General features: G+C 45.4%; 1 protein-coding gene across 6 annotated transcripts; it reads right to left on the bottom strand.

The window, feature by feature from the left end:
- Positions 1-741: 741 nt before the first annotated feature.
- Positions 742-19708, bottom strand: LOC102092479 (L-threonine 3-dehydrogenase, mitochondrial). 6 transcript variants are annotated; one of them, XR_010471072.1, is made up of 11 exons: positions 16309-16455; positions 12737-12849; positions 8517-8718; positions 7818-7860; positions 6778-6848; positions 6077-6226; positions 5816-5988; positions 4935-5025; positions 3905-4174; positions 2297-3670; positions 742-2022 (listed from the first exon to the last, which is right to left on the bottom strand). XR_010471072.1 is itself a non-coding variant. In XM_065055623.1 (10 exons), the coding sequence occupies exons 3-10, from the start codon at positions 8698-8700 to the stop codon at positions 3531-3533; spliced, it is 1122 nt and encodes a 373-aa protein (XP_064911695.1). In that variant the 5' UTR covers positions 8701-8718; positions 12737-12849; positions 19689-19708; the 3' UTR covers positions 742-3530. The 6 variants fall into 6 exon arrangements, 5 of the variants coding, with proteins under 5 accessions (XP_064911695.1, XP_064911691.1, XP_064911692.1 ...); XM_065055623.1 differs by lacking the exon at positions 16309-16455 and adding an exon at positions 19689-19708 and having other exon boundaries at positions 742-3670; XM_065055619.1 differs by having other exon boundaries at positions 742-3670; positions 16309-16501.
- Positions 19709-23702: the final 3994 nt, after the last annotated feature.

Here is a 23702-nt window from a genome sequence, read left to right as displayed (position 1 = left end):
CAAACTTACTGAGGGTGCCCTCAACCCCCTCATCCAGATCATTGATAAAGAGATGGAAGAGATCTGGGCCCTGAGGACACCACTTGTGACCAGCCACCAACTGGATTTGACTCCATTCACCAGAAGTCTTTGGGCTGTGTATGTTATGGTCTGTTCGAGCCTGACCCTGTCCTGAGGTGCAAAAGAGGGAATTTTCCGAAAGCACAGAGGTTATTTGTGCACAGCCCTCACAATGTTTTGCTCTTCTTTACCTCCCTCTGGTATCTTAAGCAGCCAACAGTGGAAAGCAGCTGTATGGGCTTCAACCAAGGAATTAAGTTTAACATTTTAGGAATTAGTCACCACAACAGGACCCAGACCCGAGCAGGATTTGCATTTCTATCCCAGGCTTGAGCGGAGATTTTCGGCATGACAGAAATATTTGAAACTCAACCTTTTTGGACCGCTGCCATCTACAAGCATGGCCCGCACACCTGCCCGGCAGCTCACTGAAGATTAAGGGGTAACCACGTTGTATCTGCCTGTGAGCAACTGGGATAATCAGCAGATAGTTAAATATACACACAAATATCTGAGAGTCACCGCCCAGAGTGGGGAACGGGGGGTGTCTGTAGCTTTCTCTGTGTCTCAAATCTTGCGGCTGAAGAAAAGGCTTCAGCACCAACCAGCATCCTTCATCACCAACCAGCATCCTTCATCACCGCTCCAACCTGCCCTAAGCAAGGACGACAAAACAAGATATATCCGCAAGGGATTTTATTAAAGTAGGCAACACCCACAACTTACAATATCTGCAAAAAAAATATTCTGAACATCATTTTGTTGTTTGTTTTCCTGAATAGGTAATTTAACAGCTACAGTGCTCAAATATCATGAGAAGTCTCTGCCCAGAAGTCCAACTCCAACTGGTAGCAAAAGTTATATGTGTACGACACCAAATGGGTTTAAAACAGAAAATACTGTAACATAGTTACAACAGAAGTTAATGGGGAAGATATGGGGAAAAAAACCCACATGCATCACTGGTCACAGGTTGAAAACCAGAATTTCAAACAGGACTCAGACCACGCAGACATCTCTGACCACATTCCCTATCACCACATCATTACCTCCAATGACTCTCTATTGCAATATGGCTTATTTCAGATTTTGCGAAATATATGTTTCTTAAATGGCTGCTCCTAAATGGAGCCAGCAACTTTTGGCAGAAAAAACACAACAACAACAAGAAAATGCATTTGAAACGCCATTGGTTTGAATTTCACCTTCGCTACAACACCTTATCCAGAGCTTTTGTGCAACAAACACCACAGTGCGTTTCGGAAGAAAGAACATTTTTGCTCTTCACTCCTGAGTGTTCCCTGAACAGGGAACAGAGGAGAACAGACCCCATGACTTTGAGTGAAGCAAAGAAATGGAGTGAGACCCACCAACAACGCTTTATTTTACATGTCTCATGGAACGGAGGCAATGAGGAGTCCCCAGGGTCTGACTTAGGAGAGATAGGAACGGACAAGACACTTCAGCTCGTATTAAAGCCTCGTCGTCATAGAATTAATGGTTCAGCAGGAGATAATCCTGGCTTGACAGGGCAGAGGACAAAACCTGAGGCGGTTTTAACTTGGAGGGCCAACTTTGCTGGCCCATTGGGCCAAATCGTACCCTTGAACAATGTGAGAGTTACAACAACAGCCAACGTTTCAAACTCGTCTTCAGAAATGTAAACAATATTTTGTAAAAGGTTTCAACAACAGGGCACAATCTTAGAGGTTTCTGAGCTTAAATACCTGGGAAATGCGTACTGCGCCAACAATAAGTACAAAACCAAGAGATGCAAGTTTACCAGATGTTTAAAATAACTGATTTTCACCACAGAATCTTCATTTGAAGGCTACTTTCATGAGAAAATGTATTCCCTGTGGCACGTAGACTCCTTCACAACAAGACAGAAATCTGGTGATGTAAGTTATCGCCTCGCTGAGGAAACCCCGAAGGGTTACGGAGAGCGGAACAGACTCGCACCTGCCAAAGCATCATCACAGAAAATACAGAAAACACGTTGTAGGCAAGAAAAAGACTTGAACATGTTTAGCTACACATAGTTTGGAGTATACAAGACAAAAAAAAAGAGATGGAGGGATTCATATAGGGAATTTCTAGCCATTTTGAAAAAGAAAGGTATTTTTTTCTTTGAAAAGAACATAAAATCAAAGTTCCCAGATGCTGTTGCTCAAGGCCTGCTATTGCTAGAGCAACCCATGGCTCAGATTCATATCCATGTAAACTGATAGTTTACCTAAAATGGCTTTCCTGTCTCTCTCTCCAGTTTGTCACTTCTCAAAGTCTCTTAAGCAGCTTTTGAACAGACATTCTCTTCCTCGCATGCATCTACTCAGACTCCCTTGTTAATCCCAGAATCTCCTGTGCGTGAAACTCAACGAGCAGAACAGCCCTTAACTGTAGCTAGAAGGCAGTTTCAGCTTCTGGATTCCTCTCTAAAGAATAAAAGCGTATGACGGTTACACATAAATAGCAGCTACAAATACACTTACAGTGCACACGGAAAATGTAGCGAGCACAAACACATTTTAAAGGCTGACTTTACCGTAAGGCTCCATCATCAGCCCGCCTTTAAAACTTGCTCCCAGCATTATGGCATCGTATCAGCATAGCAAATAATTGGCAGAAGCGAAAGTAGTGCTAATTAACAAAAGAGCCACACCTGGGCATTGTCTTCTTGAAATATGTCCCAGATTCACATACAAGTAACAGTTCTTCGGATTTCAGACCTACCTCTGAGGTTAAACTGAAGGCAGCAGCACTTCCAAAGAACAGGACAAAGCTTAATTTGTAAACCCTGTTTTTTTAAAGCATAACGAGTATTCAGGTCCTGTTCCCCTTCACATTTATAAGCACTATATGAATAGCACTGCTTTGTGTACCCTATGTATACAAAAGAGTGCATGTTTGTACAGCACTATATATATATACAGATGTATATATACAAATATGAACTATCAACCAAAGTTTGACTTTAAACTAGAATTGCAACAACATTTTGGAAACATGAAGAAACACTCCTGATCTCTCTTTTGTAAGCAAAGAGTAGAAAGGATCATATCTTACTATGATCCACCGGGAAAATAAAAAACCTATTGGTAACTTTGTGGGATATGCCCAAAACATCAGGTTTGACAATATTGCCCCATGATGTTTGCGGAGGAACAGGCAGCAGGAATGACCAGACAGTCATCAGCCAGGAATAAGTGCTTTTTTTCTCTTTTTTTCTAGCTGCTTAAGTGTGAAAATTGAAGAATTCTGTGTTTGCCATCAATGCTCTGCTTGGAAACAGTACCAAGTGATGTTTATCTAATAGCACGTTCCAGCTACAGTATGTTTCTGCCCAACTCTATTGCTACTTATAAAACAAAATACTAATTGACATGCTCTAAGACTCAGAAAATTACAAACTAATTTAGCCATTTCTTCCTGGTCCTCAGCGGAAATCTGTAAACATCTTAGAAAGTATTTCAGTTAGCTTGAGCAATCCTGGAGTCAGACCCGAGGAAGTTAAACATTGTTGTCACCAACTCCGGGAGATCGTAATCGTGTTTCCAACCCCAATCCCTCCGGGCGTTCCTGTCGTCAAAGTTCATCGGCCAGCTGTCAGCTGCAGTGAAAAGAGAGAAGAAACACGGAGCATGAGGTTTAAGAAAAATCCCTTTAAAATTTAAAATGCATTATCGCTGGTTATTTGAACTATTTAATACTCAAGCTGAATTGCAAAATGTAAGATCTGAAGCGCACAGGAGCGATTTGCAAGTGCCTAAAAGGCAAAGAAACGTTGTTTTTCCCTTAATGTACAGCAATCTAATGCTTTTTCTCACCCACTGCTGGTACTAACCTATGGCCTGCCTGACATCATCCACCTTGTAGGTCACCTGCAGCTCAGGAACGTGTTTCTGCACCTCTTGGGCCAGCTCTTCAGGGGTGAAGCTCATGGCACTGATGTTGTATGTCCTCATGCTCAGCATCTCTGCGGGTGCCTCCATGACCTCCAGAGTGGCCTTCAGACAGTCGTCAATATACATCATAGGGAGACGAGTGTCTGGCTTCAAGTTGCATTGAAATTTGCCGGTTTTTATGGCATCGTGGAAAATCTGGACAGCGTAATCTGCAGAAAAGTACAACGGATGTGTGTGCTCGTCTGCCTCAGCATGTTGTTTGCTTCATGGCAGTCAACAATCCTCAAACCACCTCCAAAGTCTCCAGCCTGAAGTCTGGCAGCAGAACTGTGTATGATTTACATGGTAAAAGTAATTCCGAACATTCTAGCATTTGCACACTGCAGCAAGACAGCAGGCTTCAAAACATTTTTAAAGGAAATGATCATGGAATCACAGAATCATTTTGGTTGGAAGAGATCCTCAAGATCATCAAGTCCAACCATTAACCCAACACTGTCACTAAACCATGTCCATAAGGACCTTGTCTATGAATCTTTTAAACCCCTCCAGGGATGGTGACTCCATCACTGCCCTGGGCAGCCTGTTCCAATGCCCAACAGCCCTTTCTCTGAATAAACTGTTCCGAATACCGAAACTACACCTCCCCTGGCGCTACTTGGGGCCATTTCTTCTCATCCTAAAGACATCAAAGCTTAAGCATCCAGGGAAAGAAATTCTAAAGGCACCGGAGGATGCTCAGAGGTCAACTCAATGAGTGTAATGAATCCAAAATCTCTCAGATACTGTTGAAATGTAAAGGCTACAAAATTATACCCTAGGCTGGAGTAGACAAAAGTGTTGTTGCAACACTGTTGAAATAGCATCTCCACATTCATGCTCTACATTGCCACAGATTAAATTTCTCCAATGATTGTGTTGGCTTATGTTCTTGCTTGCAATGCTGTGAAATATGCACCAGTCGCTTACCAGTTGTTCCCCCACCGGGCTGCGAGTCTGCGGATATAATTCCTGGGTATCTCAGGCAGCGAAAGTCCAGGCCATACCGGTAATGGTAATACTGTAAGAGAGGAGAGAAACAGTTTCACACATCAAGACATGGCCACACAGTTCATTGGTTTCACAGGAAAAATATGCCACGAGATGAACCAACGGAGATGAAAGAAGAAGAACTACTGAACTTCATTGTTTGCTGAGTAGCTGAGCTCTCTGCTTGCCCTTTTCTAATTTTCATCCACAATGGCAGACATTGATTCTTGATATAGATTTGGCTTCTAACATAGGATCCAGATCTAGCTCAGTTCAGAAACTGAAAATCCCTAAGTTGGTGAAGACACCTCAGGTTAATAAAGTCTTCAGACCCGCCACTGGCCTTCAGAAACTAAAAGTGTGAGGAAACGACATGCAAAAAATATCCACTCTAACAATGTTACATTTTTTAAAAACTACAAAGCCGAGAGGTTGTGCACATACAGATTCCCATGGCTTTGTCTTCAGAGTGCTTTTTAATTTTGGGGGCAAAAGTTGTCATTGTCTAGCATGCTTTAGCAAGGCTTTGTGCACTGCCGTTGATGCAAAATCATATTGGTAAATAAGGCAGAGAAGCCAAAGTCAACCAGGGAAAGAAATGCTGTTGAAAGTCAGATGTTTGCCAGCTTCCAATTTTTGTACTTTTTCCAACAAAACTCAAAAGATTATTTGTCCTTAAAAGCTGCCTCAGATTATTGCTGAGTATTAAAGCCTGAAGGAAGGAAAGAATGGGGAAAAAACACCGCAGTGAGGAATCTTCCAAAAGCAATGAAGTTCTCCCAGAACTTTCACGAAATAAATAAAAATAAAAGGATTCTCACCTCTCCCATGAGCTCAGCATGAACCTTGGAGACTCCATAGATTGTCCTTGGTCTCTGAATGCAGAGATCAGGAGTTGGATCTCGAGGAGATGTGGGTCCAAAGGCTCCAATAGTGCTTGGAACAAAGAGTCTCAAATTATGCTCAGCTGCAATGTCCAGAACATTGTGTAAACCTGGAACAAACAACGGCATTTATAATAAATACACCGCATTTTCTCAAGCCTCTGCAGGAGCCATGAATTTGAAACCCTTGTCACATACCGGTAATATTTACAGCTCTGGCCAAAGGGACGTTTGCTTCTCCAACAGCGCTGAGCAACGCGCTATAGTGGAAGAGCCAAGTTATCCGATTATTCACCACTATCTCACGTAAATTCTTGTAATCCAAGATATCCGCGTAGATAAAAGGACCTGGAAGAAATGGAAGCAGTAGGAAACTGAATGCCAAAAAGAATGGATGTATGGAAAAATTCTAGATGAAATTCAACTTGCTGCTTCTTGACCGTACCTCTATTGAGGATTTGACTGCACAGCAGATGTGCATCGAACAGCATTTGTCAATCAATTAGTAAATAATCAGGACAAATGAAGGGAAACTGCTGCCTTTACCTAACCTAATCTACATCCATCTTATAATAAAAATTGTCAGAGAATGGAAAAACAGCGCACAAATTTAAATTCCAGCTTGTTCCCTCCAAAACAATAAAAGCATCAGTTTTTACAGCAGGAGCACAACAGCCAAGCTCAACTTGACTCAGGTATTTATTGTGGTTAACAAGGTGGCAAAGAGACGGTGAAAAATGCAAAAAACAATATTTGGAAAAATAACTGACAGGAGAAATCAATGTCTTGGCAAGATTTCAAAGCGGGAAGGCATTATCCAGAAGTTTCCAATAGCAACTCATTCAGTTTAATGCACGCATCATTTAGACTTTGGTAATTAGCCGATCAGCATCACTTACCACTATAAAAAACATTATCCGCAGGCTTTCTAATGTCAGACAAGATCACGTTGTTCCTTCCAAAGCGTTTCCTGTGTAAAAATACCCACACGGTACAATGAGTCCACAGTCTCCAAGATCATTCATAAGTTGCTATGCTGCTATTTTGTTTTGCAGGGGCAATATCAGAAGAACAATAATTTCCACATTGAAATCAGCCATTGCAGAAAAAAACCCCACTCTAAAATACGTCAATATAGCATCTTACAAATTAGATGTGGATACAGATTATATGGACCAGGGAGAGCTCTCAGAGCATTTTACATTTCTGGAAAAGATACCATGAAAAAATAAAGTAACTGTGTATGTGAGGCAGGAGAACAGAAAGAGCCAGAAGCAATGTAGTTTTGATTTATTCCTTTTGCTGCATCAGTTCCTCTTTCACCAAATCGTGACAATTCCTTGTAACCTAATCTTTATTTTTGTTTGTGCTTTACTGAATAGGGCACCTTATTCCTGAAGTTATTTAAATGAAATGATCAGAGAGATGTAAGTCTGAAGTTGCAAAGCCCAACAGCAGAGTAATGACTAAAGGACTAAGTATTTTTTCAATATGATGCTTGTAGTTTTGTTCTTTTCTGTAGAACCTGCATAAAGTTACAGCTTTTGTGTCACTATTGAGTGCTCAAATTCAGCTTTATCTGGCCAGACCAAAAAAGCAAAAAGGAAAACTGATCACCCTCTGAGGATTCAGATGCTCAAAACTTCCTTTTAACTAGAAGCAAACTGAACTCAGCAGCAAGAATTGGGCTATTTTAGGAATCATGACCAATGTACACACAAAAAGTACATCAGCGAACCCAAACAAAACACAGGAGTAAAAACTAAAAAAGACTGAAATTTTAAAGTATTTTACAAAACCAAGAGGTAAAAAAATAATAAAATCTGCAATTGTCACTAGAATTCTTTTAAAAATAACTTTCCTGAAAATTATTGCTTCTCAAAGTTATGGCTAAAGCTTGAACACCTCACTAATAGTGAATCAAAGAATCATGACATACCGCAGAAGTTTAGCAAGTCCCACTCCAAGCTGGCCAAGACCACCTAAAAGGCAACACACAAGAGCTAAAAATCAGAGGAAAAGTGATATCAAGACACAGATTTCCATTATTATATGTATCACATAAGAAATGAGTACTATTTTTTTAGCAAGTCAAAAAGTTTTTATATTCTCAATGAAAACCCTATGAACTGGTTTAAGTAGATTTCTGGAATGAAGTATTACAGAATCACAGAATCCCAGAATGTCAAGGGTTGGAGGGACCTGGAAAGCTCATCCAGTGCAATCCCCCCATGGAGCAGGAACACCCAGATGAGGTTACACAGGAAGGTGTCCAGGCGGGTTGGAATGTCTGCACAGAAGGAGACTCCACAACCTCCCTGGGCAGCCTGGGCCAGGCTCTGCCACCCTCACCCCCAACAAGTTGCTTCTCAAATTTAAGTGGAACCTCCTGTGTTCTAGTTTGAACTCATTACCCCTTGTCCTATCATTGGTTGTCACCGAGAAGAGCCTGGCTCCATTCTCGTGACACTCACCCCTCATGTGGGTCTGTGATCCTGTTACCATAAGGGAAAGATCATCACAATTAAAGAATATTTTGAGTACTTTTGCTTCCAGCATTCTGCTCACAAGGGAGGGAGGAGTGGGGGATTTGACTGAGAAGCTGGGGCAGGAAAACTGTTACGACAGGAATGCTGACCTGTAATTAGCACTCGAGGGTGATCAGACTCGGAGAAAGAAACGGAGTGAAAGCTCGCATCGGAGGTCACCTGGCGAGGAGAGACTCCGAGGCACCGAACGGGCACGACGGGAATCCCACATCCGCAACCGGAGCTCTGGAGCAGCCGACCGACAGCTCTGCTCACGTTTCGGACAATTGGCATCTTCCTCCTTCAAACACACTGTGGGAAAAGAGAGAAAAAGATGAGTCACATATGACTCAAACGTATTAAATGTTTTAGACGCTCCCTGAGAAAACTCTGAAGGGTTTAAGAGAAGCGTGATGCAACCCAAGGCCAATCAGGAGCCACAGCTACTAGAAGCAGCCTGTGAAGTAACATGAATGTATCCACCAGAACGAGCTCAAGAAAATACCCACAGCCCAGCGCCCAATATAATAAACAATAAGAATATAGGTCAAGTTTAAGCTTTAAGTCATTTCAAGCACAAAAGACAACAAATGCACAGTTCAACAAGGTGAGCTGCTACAATTACACAGCTTCACTGCAGGTACTTTTGAGTTAAAAGTTTTGCAGACTGTCACAAATAAACCAACCGTTTTATATTACATCAGCAAGATGCCAAGCCAGAGGCAGCAGTAAATCTCTGCTTTACCGGAACTTAATACACATGATGGACAGTGGCCGAGAAGCGAACAAAGGAGACGCAGTATTGACCCAGGACTCATGAAAGCATCCTAATTACTTCACCAAAAAAAATAAGACAGGGTTTGCTCATAGTAACACACTGCAAAAAATACCTCTAAATTACACTGAGCTTCACTCAAGTTTGTGTTGTTTTTTTGTCTCCAAATCTTTCACGCTGGGGAAGGAACCCCGAACAAATCCCACGTGCATCCACAATTGGTCTTTCTGAGGCTCCAGTTTACTTCTTTCAAAGATAATTCCCAAGGTGCAGTTACTTAAATTCTTCTTCAGACAACTTTTAACTCTCTTTCCCAAAGTGACAGAACAAGTAAGACCCCAGATGAAAACATATTTAAAACTAGCTTGCTTGAGATTACCCTGCCGATTCCTTTCTCATATGAGTTGTTGGTGCATATGTTATGAAAAAAGAGAGAGTGAAGGACGGTCACAAGAAGAAATTATGGCAGCTAATTGCTGCAGATGAATTCCAGTGCTATCAATTCTAGTCTGCAGAGAAAAGCAAACAAGTAGTTAATGTGGCTGTTCCTTTCACTTACAGCAGCACACAAGGCTGAGAATTTTCTGACACTTCATGGAATTCTGCTATTTAAATAAAGAAGACTTGCTAAACTACCAATCACAGGCTTAAGAAGATACTCTCCCCGCAAAAAAGTGCATATTAAGAAGCACATTTGCACATTTAAACTGATCATTAGAAGGGGGATGGTTAGTAGGTCAGAGAGGTTCTCCTGCCCCTCTGCTCTGCCCTGGGGAGACCACACCTGGAATATTGTGTCCAGTTGTGGCCCCTCAGTTCCAGCAGGACAGGGAACTGCTGGAGAGAGTCCAGCGCAGCCACCAAGATGCTGAAGGGAGTGGAGCATCTCCCGTGGGAGGAAAGGCTGAGGGAGCTGGGGCTCTTTACCTTGGAGAAGAGGAGACTGAGGGGTGACCTCATTAATGTTTACAGATATCTAAAGGGTGAGTGTCAGGAGGATGGAGCCAGGCTCTTCTGGGTGACAACCAATAATAGAACAAGGGGTAATGGGTTCAAACTGGAACACAAGAGGTTCCACTTAAATTTGAGAAGAAACTACTTCTCAGTGAGGGTAACAGAACACTGGCCCAGGCTGCCCAGGGAGGTTGTGGAGTCTCCTTCTGTGCAGACATTCCAACCCGCCTGGACACCTTCCTGTGTAACCTCATCTGGGTGTTCCTGTTCCATGGGGGGGATTGCACTGGATGAGCTTTCCAGGTCCCTTCCAACCCCTGACATTCTGGGATTCTGTGATTTACTCTAAGATGCATCTTTCTTCCCCCTTAGACTTGTTTGCTCACTTATTTATTACATTGGTCAATTAGTCTCCTGATGAATTAGCTGAGGCTCTGCTGCACCTCACGGCCACAAACTCATGAGGGGGATCAGTCTCCCTGATACTAGGCTTGGTCTATTAAAGCTGCATCTCTCCTGTCACAGAACAAATCGCTCTGTTTTTGCTAGGCTTTGCACAAGTTTCTTGCAATTCCTTGTTAGACACCAACCCTACGTACCTACATCTAACTCCATCTATAAAACTAGAGCAAATGAGCTAACTCCTTGAGCACTGAAAGAGAAGAAGCCCCATTTTTCGAGGATTTAACCTCAGAGGTAACTAACTGCTATCTAAGAGCTTATACATCTTTTTCCTAGCTTGATTCTCTGGCACTGATTTGTACAATCCAGCTTGTTTGCTGGTGGGCCATGAAGACGATGAAGGGACAAGAGCATCTCTCCCATGAGTGCAGGCTGAGGGAGCTGGGACTGTTCAGCCTGGAGAACAGAAGATCAGGAGGGATTTTATCAATGTAGGGGAGGTGCAAAGAGAACAGAGACGATTCTTCTGAGTGGTGCCCAGGACAAGAGGCCATGGGCAAAAACTGAAACAAGAGAGGTTCCTCTGAACCCCATAGAATCACAGAATAGTTGGGATCAGAAGGGACCTCTGGAGATCATCTAGTCCAACCCATCAGGAAGCACTTTTTGTTTCTGAGGATGACTGAGCGCTGGCACAGGTTACTCAGAGAGGTTGTGGAGTCTCCACTACCCTTGGAGATACTCAAAACCCACCTGGACACAGTGCTCAGCAAACAGCTCTGGGTCACAGAATCACAGAATGTTAGGGATTGGAAGGGACCTCGAAAGATCATCTAGGCCAATCCATGCACCCTGCTTGAGCAGGGGGAGGTGGACCAGATGATCTCCAGAGGTCCCTTCTCACCCCAACCGTTTTCTGCAGCTCAGCCAAGGCGCTGATAAGATTTTTCCTTCCCCTGCAAGCCCAGTTTCACAAAACAGACACGTTCTTGCTGGCTTTGAGACTCAGTCCCTGTCAACCCCACTCAAAATTAGTCAAGAGGTACAAAAGTACTTAGAGGTGAGGAGGAGGAAGGCAGTAGGGAGACGTCCAAATAATTCGACCCCATAAAACATGTTTCTCCCTAGGAAACCAACCTAAGAGGACTGGCAGCATTAGCCCTTTAAAGAGACACAATAATCCCTTCTCTTTTTATATTGGGAAAACAAAAAGCTCTTAGAGCACCAAGAGAGACTCATCCATCTCTGTTGCAGAAAATTTCCCCCTGGAGTACCTAAAAAGGCATTTTGAGCTCTATGAACAAGGTCCGAACTAAAGTTTGTTGCTACTAAAAATGCCACGTTAGGATCAGATTGGTTTCCCACCTGTTTTTTCTCCAAATGCACCTGGAGCAAAACCACACAGGCTTAAGCTGAGAATTTACTGGCAAGTCTAGGCTGACCCAAAAGAACAATATACACATTTTATATCAGGCACTGAAACACCCCTTGCTGACCATGCAAAAATCCCGCCTATGACAGGCATTTATTTCTATTTCAAATATGAAGGGGGAAAAAATGGTGTAACTACCTATTCTAAAATTTGCAATCAAGTGCACAAATATATAAAGAAATTAATAGCACTCCTTAGAAACATTTCCCAAACCAACCATGAGATAAAGGGAGCCCCAACACAGTGAATTACTTGCAAAACTTGGACAGAAAAGCCCATTCTGCTAGATCAGACTTTCCCATCCTAAATAACTTCAAGGAGTTATTAACAGCTCAGAATACAAAAATTATCAATGTAAGTGATGTAAAAAACTTTTTTATTGATAGATTCCTCTTTCTTACTATCCCAAAGAGTAATACTTCCATACTATTAGGAAATGGAAAGAAAACTTTAATGGTTTGGCTTGACGATCTTAAACATCTTTGCCAACCTAAGCAATTCTATGATAAAAAAATATGTATTTTTAAAACAACACCCTCCAAATAGGGTGGGTAATGACCTGAAAATTTCTCAATCACTGGTTTTACTCATTGACCCAAACCAATACTGGAAACCAACTCTTTTGTTTTTTAGATAAAGTAAAATGAGGAAACTTTACCCTGAAATGTAGAAATTGCTTCCTCCGCCCCAGTAATTTAAATTAACAACCGACGCTAATTCTGAGGATTAAGCAACGCAGGCAGGAATTTTACCTCTGCTGTACTCACCTGTCCCTCAGCTGGTGACAGAGCAGAAGCAGAGCGGAGATGGCAATTTATAGGACACGGCCTCTTTTGAAAGCCAATCAAAAACCTGACGGAATGTAGGAGTTGTCCCACACCTTAAAGAGAGAGAGAGAGAAAAGCGTGAGAGCAGCAACAACCAGGGGTATATCTTTGTTCACATTTGCTTGATTTTGAAATGTCCTTAGCTTCATGACAGGCGGAGGACCCTGAAGCTGTGCAGGCAGCTGCTTTAACTAACACAACATCACAACCCAGGGTCATCTCTGAGGGATGAGTTTTAAACTAATTAGTAGCCCTGTAAGGGATTAGTACAAAGCAAACACATGTTCAAACGTAAAACAATAATCTCCCTCGGACAGTAGGAAATTTGTGAGTTTGGTAAGAAGATTAAAGCGCAGGGAGAGGGGAAAAGGGGGAAAAAAGAAACGGGTTCGTAAAATGACATTTAGCAAGTTAACTGCCAGCTGCTGCTCCTGTTCAAGATTTCCAAATATTTATATAAGCAGCAAGCACACGTTGCTCATATAAAATACAAAAACACGTTTATAGAAGCCAGTAGTTTTGTATGTATTAGCTATTAATAGAACATTATGGTGATAAGAAAGGTAAGAAACTCATGGGTTTGGTCTGGAAAATCCCACAACAATAAGCTTTAACTCAAATAGGAAAGAGGCAGGAGAGACAGATCAGAACCAAACCCAAAAGCTCCTACAGTATTTCTGGGGGCTGCACAGCTGCTGAGAGGCCACAGGATGTTCCACCAGAGCTGACCAAAGAAATCTAAAACTTGCTTCTTTCAAAGAAAGTTAAGTTGATACTTTCTAGGGCTCAGGATCTCACAGATTCCCAACCACTCGTACTTCCAAAACATCCTCGGGTACGTGGTCCACACCAATTTGCTGAACTCCAAATTGTCATTCTCCAAAACAGTTTCTGCTTCAGACCTGAGGAAGGATTTACGCCTTGGAAAGCTCCTCTGCTTTTTCCAACTGCATTAAGAAGAGCTCAAGTAGAAAGATGCTGCCCATCTTGGACATCCAGGAGATGAAGCGCATGCCACCTTGCTTGTCCCACAGGAAAGCCTGACTCCCCCGTGCTAAAGTGGACACCAGGGCTATGAAGTTGGTGAAGGGTTTGGAGGCGAAGCCATATGAGGAGTGGCTGAAGTCACCGGGTTTGTTCATCCTGGAGAAGAGGAGACTGAGGGGAGAGCTCGGGGCGGCTGCAGCTTCATCACAAGGGGAGCAGGAGGGGCAGGGCTGAGCTCTTCTCTTTGGTGACCAATGACAGAACCCAAGGGAATGTCAGGAAGATGTGCCAGGGAGGGTCAGTTGGACATGAGGAAAAGGTTCTTCACCCAGAGGGTGCTGGACACTGAACAGGCTCCCCAGGGAGGTGTCACAGCCCCAAGCCTGACAGTGTTCCGGAAGAGACTGGACAACGTCCTCAGACACACGGTGTGACCTCTGGGGTTGTCCTGTGCAGGGACAGGAGTTGGACTCAATGATCCTTGTGGGTCCCTTCCAACTCAGGACGTTCTGTGACTCTAAGTGTTGCCAGCTGGGAAGTCCATCACATCACTACATTTGGGGGCACTCAAGCTGCAACAATTAAGGGACACTCCCAGCTCAACCAACACTTAATGCAGCTGGGACAGCTGGAAAGACCAAAGCTGTCACATGTCCCCTGTCAGCATTTCTTCTGGTTCAAAGAGCTTCAAACCAGGGTAAGGGAACCCTGCATCCCTCCCTATGTCCCATGGTGGGACGAGATGCCATCCAAAGGGACCTTGACAGGCTTAAGAGGTGAGCCCGTGCGAAGATCATGAAGTTCAACAAGGCCAAGTGCAAGGTCCCGCACATGGGTGAGGCAATCCCAAGTACAAATACAGGCTGGGCAGAGAATGGACTGAGAACAGCCCCCAGGAGAAGGACTTGGGGGTATTGGCTGATGAGAAGCTCAACTTGATCAAGCAATGTGCACTTGTAGCCCAGAAGGCCAGTCATATCCTGGGTTGCATCCAAAGGAGCGTGAGCAGCAGGTGAAGGGAGGTGATTCTGCCCCTCTGCTCTGCTCTGGTGAGACCCCCCTGCAGTGCTGGTCCAGGTCTGGGTCCTCAGCACAGGACACACATGGAGCTGCTGGAGAGGGGCCAGAGGAGCCCCAGAAATGATCCGAGGCTGGAACAGCTCTGCTGGGAGGACAGGCTGAGAGAGTTGGGTGTTCAGCTGGAGAAGAGAAGTGCCGGGGAGACCTTATAGCAACCTTCCATTATCTAAAGGGAACCTACAAGAAAGCTGGAGGGGAATTTTTACAAGGTCATGTAGGCATAAGACAAGGCGTCATGGCTTTAAACTGAAAGAGGGGAAATTTAGAGTAGATACAAGGAAGAAATTCTTCCCCATGAGGGTGGTCAGGCACTGGAACAGGCTGCCCAGAGAAGATGTGGATCCCTGGAAGTGTTCAAGGCCAGGCTGGACGGGGCTCTGAGCAACCTGAGCTGGTGAAGATGTCCCTGCTCACGGCAGGGGTTGGACTGGAGGAGCTTTGTGGTCCCTTCCAACCCAAACTGTTCTGTGACTCTATGTACCAGGGCAGGGCAGAGCGTGGCTGGGTTGCTCTCTGTTCTCTCTGGCAGGCAGCTGTTGGTTAACCTCAGTTAAAATAACCTTGACACACACTACAACCTTCGTGGCTTGTTTTCCAGAGGTGATGCGTGACCATGGGACGCTGCCGTCTCCCACTCAAAGCCCGCCAAGAAACGACGTCAGCCTCAAACACCAAGGGACCGACCAGACATCAGACCTCAGCAACCAAAACAAAACAAAACAAAACATTGTACCAGCTACTGAACAGCATGAGGCTCTTGGTAAGTAAGATTTACTCCACACTGGGCTTACGCAGGTGAAGTAAAGAGGCTGGTGCGAGCTACATGTATGAAGAAAACATGTAATCCCCCATCATGTCTCTGCTGAGAAGACGGTCCAAGGGAAGACAGGAGGTTTGAAGATCAAAGTGCTACAGCCCCACAGCTGGGGATGGACTTTTTAGCAGGGCCTGTTGCGACAGGACAAGGGGTGATGGTTTTAAACGAAAGCAGGGAGATTCAGGCCAGACATGAGAAAGAAATTGTTTACACTGAGGGTGGTGAGAGCCTGTCCCAGGTTGGGCAGAGAGGTGGTGGATGAACCATCCCTGGAGACATCCCAGGCCAGGCTGGACGGGGCTCTGAGCAACCTGAGCTGTGAAGATGTCCCTGCTCATGGCAGGGGTGCCACTGGGGGAGCTTTGAAGGTCTATTCCCACCCAAACTATCTAATGGTTCTATGATTCTAATGGAGCTTCTCCTCACGCGGCTGCTCCGCAGGGGCGGCGGGGGCTGCCCGGCTTCCCCCGGGCAAGGCCCGGTGTCCCCGGGGATGAGGAGACAGGGCGGGAAACGGCGCCAGCCCCCCTCCCGCACCCCATTCATTCGGCCCCGGGCTGCGGAGCGGCCCCTCGGCCCCGCACACCCGAACCGGCCCCGCGGCCCCACCGCCCGGCCCCGCGCTCACCCGCGGACCCCACCGAGCTACCGGCTCCGGCCGCTCCGCTCGGCTCCGCTCCCACCGGCTGCGGGTGCCCGGAGAGTGAGGGGTGAAGGGGGGGGAGGAGGCGGGGCTGCGGGCTGACGTCACCGGCTGCCGGGGAGGGGATTGGGGAGGGGAAGGGGAGAGTGATGTGACGCCACGCAGATGTGACGTCATACCCTGAGAGGCGGGTCGGCCGGACCCAGTCATAGGATCACAGAACGGTTTGGGTTGAACGGACCTTCAAGGTTCATCCAGTGCCCCCCCTGCCATGAGCAGGGACATCTTCACCAGCTCACGTTGCTCAGAGCCCCGTCCAGCCTGGCCTGGGATGTCTCCAGGGATGGTTCATCCACCACCACTCTGCCCAACCTGGGACAGGCTCTCACCACCTTCAGTGTCAAATATTCCTGCCTCATGTCTGGCCTGAATCTCCCCTCTTTTAATTTAAAACCACCACTCCTTGTCCTATCACAACAGGCCCTGCTCAAAAGTCCATCCCCGTCTTTCTTGTCAGCCCCTTTTAAGTACGAAAAGGCCACACTCAGGTCTCCCTGACGCTTCTCTTCTCCAGCTGAACACCCAACTCTCTCAGCCTGTCCTCCCAGCAGAGCTGTTCCAGCCTCAGATCATTTCTGGGGCTCCTCTGGCCCCTCTCCAGCAGCTCCATGTGTGTCCTGTGCTGAGGACCCAGAGCTGGACCAGCACTGCAGGGGGGTCTCACCAGAGCGGACACACAAGGTCCCCCAAGACCTGATATCACCAGCCACTAGCCGAGCTTTGGTGTGGAACAGGCTGCCCAGGGCAGTGGTGGAGTCACCATCCCCACAGGTGTTTAAAAGACATGTAGATGAGGTTCTTAGGGACATGGGTTAGGAACAATGTGAGGTTAACGGTTGGACTCGATGGTCTTTAAGGTCTTTTCCAACCAAAATAATTCTGTGATGCTATGACAACATGGTGCTGGTCAAGTTCAGGTTTGCAAAGATAAACTCAGGCTGTGGAGCAGTCTGGAAGGTGTGAGGGGAGCAGTGGGGACAGGCTGCCACTCTGTACCACGTTTGCCCTTTTTGCGAATACTGCCAAAAATAATATTTCTAACTGCAAAGCATCCTCTGTTTTGGGCTGTGAGACATGGATGTCACAAATCCTGCCTGTCTGTGAAAAGTCAAGATATAGTTAAGGAACTAATTCAAGATACAGTGAAAACATTTCTCACCAGGATCGGGTGACCTATTGCTCAACTCCTTGAGCAGGACAAGGGCTGCTGGTGATGACACCACTGGATGAGAAGATGAGAAGAAGGGCCAGCAACAAGAGTATTTTACCAAAGAAAACCTTTTGATAAATCAACTGTAAAGTAAAATGATAAAGTGCTGAGTTCTGCAGGATTTGTATACTTGGGAGTAAGACTGTTGGATGATCAGATGGAAAATACTTCTACCTCCAAGAAAGAATTCATACCAAAGTTCAAGAGCAGGTTCATTTATCAGAGTTAAAATGCCAGAAAGGCTTTGGAATATTAAAAAAAAAATAACCAAGAAACAAAAAACAGGAGCTCTATCATGAAGAAGATGAAGGGGAAAGTCGTCTAAGAGAATGGTAACTATCTTCTGTGGTAATTAATGGCAGAACACTGATGGCAAGACTTCATGAATAAATAAAGTATTAGACATTTGCCTTTCTACGTGGAGGGAGACAAAAAAGCAAAAGCTGGAAGGTGGTTTATCTCTCCTTTTCCCCACAGTGACTTGTTTATGGGCAGAAATCAGGCAAGACACAAAGATTATAATCTGCAAAGCACTGTGAAATACAACAGACTTCAGAAAAGATAGGTAACGTTTCAAAAAGATATGTTCAAATGTGAAATCCAGGTCAAAGGAGGAGGCTGGTTTGCCTTCAGGAGCATCTTCAGACACAGAAAATAAGTTCTGCTGAGATTGAGGGTAAACATGACTCAGGCACTAATCATATTTAAAACAGAAACTGATAATCTCAACAGCACACACAAATGACTCTGTTGTAGGAATAACAATCAGGTGGGTCCAGCCAGCAGAAAGGACCCACATTTCACAAATGTAATTACTGCACTTGGCTTCCTCATGGCTCAGTGTTCTGCTTACAATAAATGGCCCTGAAAAACAGCATTTTTCTAGTGAGTGGTTACTTTGCAAAGCTCCGTGAGGTTCCTCATCCTGTGGTCAGGCAGGTATTGCTCATCACTCAGTGAACCGAACTAAGAACATAAAAGCAACCCCCGCAAATCAAGCTAAGATCACCCTAATCCACTATTTTTGTTTCTAACAGCAGTTTTTTCCCCGCAATACTCTCACAGACCTCTGTGATCTAGAGCTTTGGGACCTTCTGAACCAGACATATTATCTTCACATTCAGTTTATTTACAGTCATTAATGTTTTCCTCCTCCACAAACTCACCCATATGCCTTCAAACTCAGGTAATCTTGTAGTATCCATGCTGGATAATACGCCTGCTTTGTGCCTTCTAATTCTACGTAGCCAAGCTGGTACAATCCTCAACCTGCCTGCCAAGGGGTGCAATTCATTAACATGAGAAGAAGAAGAAAAAAAAGTCTTATAAACATCTCTGTGGCAATGTAATCTTATCTCAAAGCCTTTGTTCTTCAAGATTGCATGGGGAGTTAACATTGTTTATGGTTGTGAAAGAGAAGTGTTTGTAATAAGGGGAAAAAAAGTAGTAATGTTTGCTAGAGGTGCAGTTCAGCAGAAGAAAGGAGAAGAAGGGTATGAAGCTGTGGAAGCACCTTTTACAAATGCTGCTGGCAAGAAGACTTGTCTCATGGACTTGCAATGGTCTGTAAAATCAGTGATCCATCAAACACCATGTCCTGTTTGCTAGCAGCTCGTCTCCTTTGTCTTTCAGAAGACATCCTACTGATCCACATACTCAATGTTCTCTTGAGAAGGTGAACAACACACAAGCTTCCCTTGCCAGCAGCATCTTCTGCTGCCTGAAGTCACCTACTCCCACAGCCAGAAATGGCCAGAGAACTTTGATTTAGGAGTGAGATTCCCACATCCAGCCCTACTTCCTGGGCTGCAAAACACCAGAACGCTGCTAAAAATTGTAGAAAGTGTGACACAGGATCATATTCGAGTCCAAATATATTGCATAAACTGCACCAGGGTCTTCTAATCCCCCTTGGTTGCTCATTAAGAACTTCCTGCCACATTCAGCTCCACCGTTTTCCAAGGAAATGAGGAGTGCCTGGGTGGCATCTCTCTTCCAACAAAAATGATTCTATGATTCTATGTCACGTTACTGGGTTTCTGCAGTTTTGGCCAAGTAAGGCCCCTCTCTAGAAGAAAGTTTGGCCAGCACCCACCATGACGTTGTCCTCGCTGTCTCCATGTGGTATTAGCACATCGATTTGGGGAGTGTCAGGGTGCCAGCCCCAGCAGACCAGCTTGCCCTGCAGTGGTCTGTCTGCAAACAAGAACAGACAGTTCAGGACATTTGGTCTGAGTAAACGATGCAGAGGTGGGCTGGAGGGAAGTACAGCAGATGGGGGCAACAAATAGCACGTAAGGGCCTGAGAGACTGAAGGGGAGACTCACAGCCCTGAGACAGGCAAAGCAGAGAAACTATGAAGAGACTGAAGGAGAGCACTGGAGAAAAAGGGTAGAACTAGTGTACAGAGGTCCCAGCTGGCTGCTGAGTGCGGTCACCTCTCGCTAGAGACATAACGTCATTTCCAGGAGGGTTCACCACAGGCTTCAGTCTGTGGCTGTCCTGATAGGCTACCAGCTGGACAGACACCCGCAGGGATCCTGGTGTCTCAGGTAACGCACCTCCATTCAGGCCAGACATGAGGAAGAAATTGTTTGTGCTGAGGGTGGTGAGAGCCTGTCCCAGGTTGCCCAGAGAGGTGGTGGATGAACCATCCCTGGAGACATCCCAGGCCAGGCTGGACGGGGCTCTGAGCAACCTGAGCTGGTGAAGATGTCTCTGCTCATGGCAGGGGTGGCACTAGGGAAGCTTTGAAGGTCCCTTCAACCCAAACTATTCTATGATTTGTGCAATCCCAGGCTAGTGAGGACTCACAGGGGGGCCATCTGGGACCTAATTTTACCTTCAAGGGAGCCCTTTGCTCCAGCCACCAGTGCACCTCCCAGTCACGTGGAAAGAACAAACCCTGGGCAAAAGTGCAAAGGAGATCAGCATTGCATTATAAAACTGTAGCCTGAGATGAGATAGACCCTTCAGAGGCCTTGCACACAGATGGATCTCTGTATGGGGCCAAATTGGAAGGTATCTGGCACCCCAAAGCTCTCTTTACAGTGATGCCTTTGGGGGAAAGAAAAAGATTTCACAGAATCCCAGCATGGTTGGGGCTGAAGGGACCTCTGGAGATCCCCCAGTCCAACCCAGCTGCTCACGCAGGGTCACCAGAGCAGATCACACAGGTGGGTCCAGGCGGGTTTGAATGTCTCAGAGAAGGAGACTCCACACCCGCTCTGGGCAGCCTGGGCCAGGCTCTGGCACCTCCCAGCAAACAAGTTTCTGCTCATGTTCACATGGAGCCTCCTGTGTTTCAGTCTGTGCCCGTTGCCCCTCACCCTGGCGTTGGGCACCACTGAACAGAGTCTGGTCCATCCACTTGATACCCACCCTTGATTTGTAGAAGTTGCTTCCTGTATTGTTGGTGTGAAATACCTACACAGGTGCTTCAAATGAAGATCATGTCCCCAGGAAAGGAAATGAAGAGGCAGAATTTGTGAGCAAGAAGCACAGTTTCAAAACCACAGCACAAAGAGCTTTGGAGCACGTGGAGACTGGCCTGCATTTTGTTCGGAAGGCTTGTCAGCTCACAGGTCACGTTTCTGTGGCTGAGATCCAAAAATGTTGGGCCTGGTTTAATAACCCCATGAAGCATTTACAGACTTTCACTCTTGCCCTGTAAAGACATCTACTATTAGTGTCTCTCAAAACAGCCTAAAAAGAAGTGTGTCCAATGGAGAGTGCCATCGTATCCCAGCTCAATATACTGATATAAAATTAATTCCCTTTCTAAGATTAATCTTCACTTTTAGAGTCTAACAATATCTGAGTGGCCACCTTACCCCAGAGTCTAACACTCACTGGGATCCTTGGTATGGATATGCAGCTCCACTAACTTTGTTCTCTATGTGGCCTCCTACTTAGAAGACCAAGTATGTTGATAGGATGAGTTTTTTTCTTGGAATACCTATGCCCATCTGCTGCACAGCATTACCCAGCAGACTCTCATGGCATGCTAAAGCTGCACAGGAGCTGAGTTTGCCAAACACGCAGGGCTGTAAATGCGAGTGTGTGTACTGATAGTGTGTATCTCCAGTTTCGAAGCACGGTGTCCCAACAGTCTGGTTCTGATTCCTACAGTTCCTGTTCCAGTGAAGATCCTCTTGATTGAACAAAGTCCCCCCTACGTTGGTTTCTGCAGCAAAGGACAATGAGGTCATTCTGCTGGGTTGAGGCCACAGGTAGTAAAACCAGTTGTGTCCCGTTGTGTCCAAATGTGCCACAGTAGCCACAAAGAGTCACCAGTGAGGAAGACTGAGCTTCACTTTGATGACAGCTGAGCCACGCAGAATGTGAAAAGAAGAAACATCTTCTCCCTGTGGCACTGAACCGGTTTAACCCTGACGTTCATCATCCCTGCCAGATCTGACACAGGCTGTGCCTGTGCACAACAAGGTGTCACATTGAGTTGGCAGGCAAAGGAGACCCTTGTACTGATCAAAGTCAGTTGTCATCTTCCCTCCAAGAATGACCGGCGTTGCTTTTGCACCCAGACGTGTGCACCACAGTGGATTGCCATTTTCTTGAAGGAGAAGAGATGGGGAAGATTTTATTCAGAAGTCATTCTTTTCAATTAAAAGAGTGAGCCTGATGCTCTTTGGTTCAATTGCTGTTCAACGCTCCATGGAAGATCAGGGCCTGAAAGGTCACATTTTCTCTGGGCAGGCTGGTCAGAGAAAGCAGGAGTTTCTGCAGCAGGATTTACTGCAGCACTATGTACATATATCTTAGACTGCAGTCACATTTCTCCGCATAAGGGAAGCGAACGGCATCCTGCACAGTAACATTCCAGGATAAAGCCCTCAGGACTCCCCAGATGCTTTTGCGTCACTGCCCTCTCTAATCGACATATTTTTGTGAACTTAGGATCGCAATCCTGCAAAGGCAGCTCCTCTTAGGCACAGTAATTCGTCCACTGCACTGTGAGACACGTGAATACTGCTAACGCACTGACAGCAGGTATTTTATCTGGTTTCTTCTATAACTGTGATGCTAATTTCCACTTTCATGGTGAAGGATTTTACAAGAGGGATGAGACACAACTAATGACAGTCCAGAGCAACAAGAATCATCAAAAAAAATGGGAAAGGAGAAGGGAACAGAGATGGTTCTATGAAGAGCAGAAGTAGTTGGAGGACACAAGGGACCAATCTTATAGTAGAAAGCATCACCACTACCACAACAATAACAACAACAACAATAATATATTGGTTTTGAAGCCACATACTCAAATAGAAGCAAGATTATTCATTAGGACAAATTTTTATCTGTAAGGAAGTCCTGGAAAGCCTGACTTGGGGAGAGAACAGAGTTTCTGTTGCTAAGAGACTGAAGAGCAGGTGAGGTAAACCTCCATCAGCAAAGATATACATTTGGTAGATCCTGTCTCAGGGCAAAAAGAGAAGCTTAATGACCTGCTCTCTTCAGATTTAGGGCCTTGATCTCTCTCCATGCTTGTCACTTTTGCTGCTCTGAAGAACTTGCCGTATAGTTCTGTCACCCACAGAATCATTTGTGATTTATTTTATATCCAAGAAACATATAAAATAACAAGGGAATGGTTGGTTATCCTGAGAATGTACCAGGAGGCCACTGGTTGAAGTTTTGAAGGTTACACAGTCCTCAAGAAGCCCTGAGCTGTGCTGGAACCAGCTAGCGGGAATTCCTAGAGTTGTGTTCATTATTTTATAGAATCATAGAGTCACTTTGGCTAGAAAAAAGATCATCGAGTCCAACCATTAACCTCACACTGTCACTACCCCATGTCCCTGAGAAACTCATCTCCATGTCTTCTAGACACCTCCAGGGATGGTGACTCCAGCACTGCCCTGGGCAGCCTGTTCCAATGCCCCACAGCCCTTTGGGGAAGAAATTGTTCCCAACATCCAACCTCAACCTCCCCTGGCGCAACTTGAGGCCGTTTCCTCTGCTCCTGGTGCTTGTTCCTGGGGAGCAGAGCCCGACCCCCCTGGCTCCAAGCTCCTTTCAGGCAGTTCAGAGATCAGAAGGTCTCCCTTCTGCTCCTGTTCTCCAGCTGAACCCCCCAGGTCCCTCAGCC

This window comes from Columba livia, chromosome 3 (genome assembly GCF_036013475.1).
Source record: "Columba livia isolate bColLiv1 breed racing homer chromosome 3, bColLiv1.pat.W.v2, whole genome shotgun sequence".
NCBI lineage: Eukaryota > Metazoa > Chordata > Aves > Columbiformes > Columbidae > Columba > Columba livia.
Note: the sequence above shows the minus strand (reverse complement) of the source record. Positions and strands in the feature narration are given on the sequence as shown.

What these genes read in the sequence shown, in the direction of transcription:
- LOC102092479 (XM_065055623.1), bottom strand. Translation starts at nt 8,700, where the DNA reads ATGCCAATTGTCCGAAACGTGAGCAGAGCTGTCGGTCGGCTGCTCCAG. An exon ending in GGATAATGTTTTTTATAGTG is followed by an intron (nt 6,227 to 6,777) that starts GTAAGTGATGCT and finishes CATTTCTTCCAG; the next exon opens with GTCCTTTTATCTACGCGGAT. An exon ending in ATGCTGAGCTCATGGGAGAG is followed by an intron (nt 5,026 to 5,815) that starts GTGAGAATCCTT and finishes CCTCTCTTACAG; the next exon opens with TATTACCATTACCGGTATGG.